This window comes from Danio aesculapii, chromosome 14, assembly GCF_903798145.1.
Source record: "Danio aesculapii chromosome 14, fDanAes4.1, whole genome shotgun sequence".
Classification (NCBI taxonomy): Eukaryota; Metazoa; Chordata; class Actinopteri; order Cypriniformes; family Danionidae; genus Danio; species Danio aesculapii.
Genome location: NC_079448.1, coordinates 714,873 through 719,872, shown reverse-complemented (window position 1 = coordinate 719,872; position 5,000 = coordinate 714,873). Strand labels below are relative to the sequence as shown.

The 5,000-nt window shown below is 53.4% G+C and overlaps 2 protein-coding genes across 4 annotated transcripts in view; one reads left to right on the top strand and one right to left on the bottom strand.

Moving 5' to 3' along the window:
- Positions 1-3,782, top strand: part of LOC130241126 (limbin) — a 5,189-nt gene extending 1,407 nt beyond the window's left edge. Inside the window, exons 5-14 of one of the 3 annotated variants that reach the window (XM_056472855.1) lie at positions 1-9; positions 190-425; positions 514-697; positions 860-952; positions 1,036-1,233; positions 1,375-1,565; positions 2,088-2,151; positions 2,324-2,463; positions 2,825-2,917; positions 3,034-3,782. The exon at positions 1-9 is cut by the window's left edge and continues 156 nt beyond it. In XM_056472855.1, coding sequence (XP_056328830.1) covers positions 1-9; positions 190-425; positions 514-697; positions 860-952; positions 1,036-1,233; positions 1,375-1,565; positions 2,088-2,151; positions 2,324-2,463; positions 2,825-2,917; positions 3,034-3,457 — 1,632 coding nt within the window. In that variant the 3' untranslated portion in view covers positions 3,458-3,782. The other 2 variants (XM_056472857.1, XM_056472858.1) reach the window with 2 other exon arrangements.
- Positions 3,783-3,966: 184 nt separating this feature from the next.
- Positions 3,967-5,000, bottom strand: part of LOC130241169 (serine/threonine-protein kinase 32B-like) — a gene marked incomplete at its 5' end in the record, with an annotated part of 5,885 nt that continues 4,851 nt past the window's right edge. The window contains one exon of the mRNA XM_056472890.1: positions 3,967-4,286. Within this exon, the coding sequence (XP_056328865.1) occupies positions 4,190-4,286 (97 nt within the window). The remainder of the gene's footprint in view (positions 4,287-5,000) is intronic.

Genomic DNA, 5,000 nt, shown 5'->3' with positions numbered 1-5,000 from the left:
GTGCGCAAGGTGCTGGAACACGCACGCACGCACGCACGCACGCACGCACACACACACACACACACACACACACACACACACACACACACACACACACACACAGTAATATTTAGTAATGTTTCAGTGTGTGTGTGTGTGTGTGTGTGTGTGTGTGTGTGTGCTTGCGTGCGTGCGTGTGTGTGTGTGCAGCTGAGTCTGTGTGCTCTGCAGCGGGCATTGGTGCAGCTGAAGGCGTGTGTGTCTGCAGTGTGTCCCGCAGCGGTGTGTGTGCTGCCGCAGGTGCAGCTGATGCAGGAGTGTGTGCAGTGCGTGTGTGAGGCTGCTGCGCGGGAGCTTCAGTGCGCTGTGGGCCGCATCCGCCTGCAGCATCAGCAGGAGCTGCAGCAGCAGCGCAGCAGCAGACGCTCGTTCAGAGAATACTGCAGGTCAGAGCAGCAGCAGCGCATCACTGCAGCACAGCCGTGGAGGAGCCCTGCTGACGTGTGTGTGTGTGTGTGTGTGTGTGTGCGTCAGCTGTCTGTGTGTGTGTGTGCCGTCTCTCTCCCCTGAGCAGCGTCTGCGTCTGCATCTGGAGTGTGTGAAAGCTGCGTGTCGTCTGGATCGATGTTTGGCGCTGCATCACACCATCTCTGAGTCGTCACGGCAACAACATGCCACAGACCCCAGTGACCCCGCCGTGACCCCTGAGGTCAGCAGTGTACGGGAGGGTTCCTTATTTTAGGGTTCAGTCCTTAATTCTGTGTTTAATCCCTCGTTTAATCAGTGGTTTGTTGTCGTTTAATCAGTGGTTTTAGTAAAAATGCTAAACAAATTGTCTGATAATATTCATGATGTGATGATGCATTTCTGTGGTCTGTAGGGGGCGCCAGCGGTCACAGAGCTGCAGGTGTTCAAGCAGCGCATTCAGGAGAGACTGCGACACAGCGGCGGGCAGAGCCGCACACTGCAGCAGGTGAGACCACACCCACAACTGAGGTCACATGACCACTGGACATTCACTGCAGCTGAACCAAATGTGTGTGTGTGTGTTTGCAGGAGGCGTCTGAGCTCCGGCAGCAGCAGAGTGTGTGTGAGGAGCGTCTGGCGGTGTGTGTGTCGGCGCTGCAGTGGGAGCAGGCGGAGGCCACAGCGAGACTGACGGAGACGCATTCAACACTGCTGAAGCTGCAGACACTGCTGACAGCACACACACAGGACACCGCACTCACACACACACTGCATACACACCGCATGGTGAGAACACACACACACACACAGTGGCGCTGCATACTGCGGTCTGACCTGCGCTGAGGAGCATCTCTGAACATTCATGACCTACTGAGTGTGTGTGTGTGTGTGTGTGTGTGTGTGTGTGTGCGTGTGTGCGTGTGTCAGGCGCTGGAGGAGGCAGAGCTCCGGCTGCAGCAGGAGGAGGTGCAGTGGGCGGAGTCAGCAGAAGGGCGGGGCTGCTGTGATGAGGAAGCGGAGCAGGAGGGCGTGTTTATGGTAAACGGGGACAGCAGTGTGTCTGTGCTCCTGCAGGAGGCGCTGTGGAAGAGGCAGCAGCTGCAGCGCTGGACACACAGGTGAGATCTGCGCACACACACACACACCTGCCTCACAGGTAAATCAGGAGTGTTGTGCAGTGCTGGTGTGTGCGTGTGTGTGTCTGTGTGTGTGTTTCTACTGTCTGTCGCTCGCAGCAAACACAGCACAGAAATAGCGCCTGTCAGGAGTGTGTTTGATATTTCTGGACTGTGTGTGTGCATGCGTGTGTGTGTGTGTGTGTGTGTGTGGCAGATGATTGACAGCAGTGTTCAGCACAGTGTTCACACTGATGATGATGATGATGATGATGAGTGTGGGTGATGCTCCTCCGTCAGCTGCCAGAACACACACTTCCACAACTCAGACCTGTGTGTTCTCGCTACACACACACGCACACACACACACCATAATAACACACTCATCATCATTCACACAAGCATTCTGTCTGTCTGCGTGTGTGTGTGTGTGTGTGTGTGTCTGTCTGTCTGTGTGTGTGTGTGTGTGTGTGTGTGTGTGTGTGTGTGTGTGTGTGTGTGTGTGTGTGTGTGTGTGTGGATCAGGAATCAGACTCTGCACCAGGAGCAGCGGCTGCAGGTGAACAGACTGCAGGTGTACTGTGAACAGGTGAGCTGATCCCCTTCAACATCTGCACAGGGCTGAGAGAAGCGCTGTATAATTGCGTGTGTGTATGTGTGTGTGTGTGTGTGTGTGTGTGTGTGTGTGTGTGTGTGTGTGTGTGTGTGTGTGTGTGTGTGTGTGTGTGTGTGTGTGTGTGTGTGTGTGTGTGTGTGTGCAGGATCTGGCGTTTACAGCAGCACTGGTCCGGCAGTCTCTGATATCTGTTCCTGATCTCCATGAAGTCCTGCGTCTCCTGCTGCCTACAGGACCTGAAGGAGAGCTGCTGTCACTCATAGATGCTCTTGGACCCAGAGAAGAGTAACACATACACACACACACACACACACACACACTCACACACAGAAACACACACATCATGACTGTGATGGACACACTGGCTGATAAACAGTCCATCAGTGTGTGGATGAAAACTAACACAGGACTAAAGCAGAGCTGTGTGTGTGTGTGTGTGTGTGTGTGCGTGCGTGCGTGCGTGCGTGCGTGCGTGCGTGCGTGCGTGCGCGTGCGTGCGTGCGTGCGTGCGTGCGTGCGTGTGTGTGTGCGTGTGTGTGTGTGCGTGCGTGCGTGCGTGCGTGCGTGCGTGCGTGCGTGCGTGTGCGTGCGTGCGTGCGTGCGTGCATGTGTGTGTGTGTGCGTGTGTGTGTGTGTGTGTGTGCAGGGAGGCATCAGGCCGCTGCAGGGCTCTGGCACAGACACTGAAGAGGGACATGTTGAGCAGAACCGCGCAGCACACACACCGAGAGACGCAGCGGTCAGTGTTTATCATTACACAGGAGTGTGTGTTCATCATCTGCAGTCATTTACAGCAGTACTGACGAGTGTGTGTGTGTGTGTGTGTGTGTGTGTGTGTGTGTGTGTGTTCCTCAGGCTGATGAAGAAGCGTCAGCAGTGTCTGGATGCGCTGCTGTCTGCAAACACTCCTGAGGATCAGCAGAGAAGACGACGACACACCCGAGACCAGCCTGAGGCGGAGCTCGCGAGGACACATGATAATGAGGGGGCGTGGCCTATAGATGTGCCTCAGGGAAGAATTGACTCTACAAGGACAAATGAAAATGAGGGGGCGTGGCCTGTGACTCAAGGCAGTATTGACTCTACGAGGACACATGATATTGAGGGGGTGTGGCCTGTGGGTGTGGCTCAGGGCAGTATTGACTCGTCTGAGCGGCTGTTTGTTTTCCGCTGTGCTCCGCCCACAGCGCAGCAGAACACACACACACACACACGCAAGAAGAAACGCAGCTTCCTGAACTTTAAGAAGAGCAGCGTGGCTCCGCAACCACACACGTGACAGGCTGTGCACCCCGATGCATGATGGGAAGGCATGCCTATTACTCGTGTTCAATGCGGTACATATTGCTGCAAGAGGAAGAGTGATTTGGACGTTTCCTCTGTGTGTGTGTGTGTGTGTGTGTGTGTGTGTGTGTACGTGTACATCTGTTTATGAGGGCCAGTTTGAATGTTCTAGTGTCCTCATAAAGACAGCTGCGCGCACACACACACACACACACACACACACCTGTGTTGTTTCAATACAGTTCTTCCTCCTCCAGTGTACGTTCAATACTCATGTCAGCTGATTACCTGAGTGAATTAAACCTGCAGCTTATACTGAACACCTGATTCATCTGTGTGTGTGTGTGTGTGTGTGTGTGTGTGAGTGTGTGTGTGTGTGTGTGAGTGTGTGTGTGTGTGAGTGTGTGTGTGTGTGTGTGTGTGTGTGTGTGTGCGTTTGAACTCAGAGAAGAGCAATCACAGCATCAGCATTAGCATCACTCCTTTATTTAAAGTGTGCAGAAATATAATCTGATGATGCACAGATCTTAGCGCTGCGAGGTCTGCAGGGACCTCTGTGGGTCTGCAGGGACCTCTGTGGGTCTGTAGGGACCTCTGTGGGTCTGTAGGGACCTCTGTGGGTCTGTAGGGACCTCTGTGGGTCTGAAAAAACGAGCAGAATCGGAACTCTACAGGCTCGCCGGAGGCAGTCAGACAAGAGGAGACAGACGAGTGTGTGTTCACATGATCAGAGGAGTGTGTGATGCGCAGCACTGTGCAGATCCAGGGGAGTGTGGTCTTCATCTTCCTCAAGGTGTGTTCTGTCCACCTGCTGCTGCTTCACCCTGACACACACACACACACACACACACACACACAACAGAACAGCATGAAGAACATGAGCTGAAATCCTCATTCAGTCGAGTGACACACACTCATCAGCATCACCTGATACACACAATAACACTGCAGGTAAATCAGGTGACAGCAACAGAGAGCGTCTGATTGGCTGTTCAGCTACCAATCAGAGCTCAGGGACAAAAACTGAAGATGCAATCAAGAGGGAAACCACAGAAACTGGCCGTCATGCTGCGTCTGACATCATTCACTGCTGCAGTGTGTCCTACATCTGGGTCTGAGTGTCTACGCGACCGCTAGAGGAGTGCGCTCTACATAGGGTGAGTGTGTGTGGGACTTCTACCTCCACCATGAATGAGACACTGCTTATTTACAGCACGTGTGTGTGTGTGTGTGTGTATGTGTGTTTGCAGCACTAGTTCTGATTTCCCTCTGTGCATTGAGGATTCAGATACTCCCCCCTGCAGGTGTGGAGAGAAACATCCTCACAGATCACAACAAGCTGTACTTGAACACACACACACACACACACACACTGCAGGCCACCATCATCTGTGTGTGTGTGTGTGTGTGTGTTTAGCAGGACTGAGGAGCAGCGGCTGATAAGTGTACATCATCATGCAAACAAAGATGGAGCAGCAGAAGCTGATGTGGAGGTGTGTGTGTGTGTGTGTGTGTGTGTGTGTGTGTGTTTTACTTAC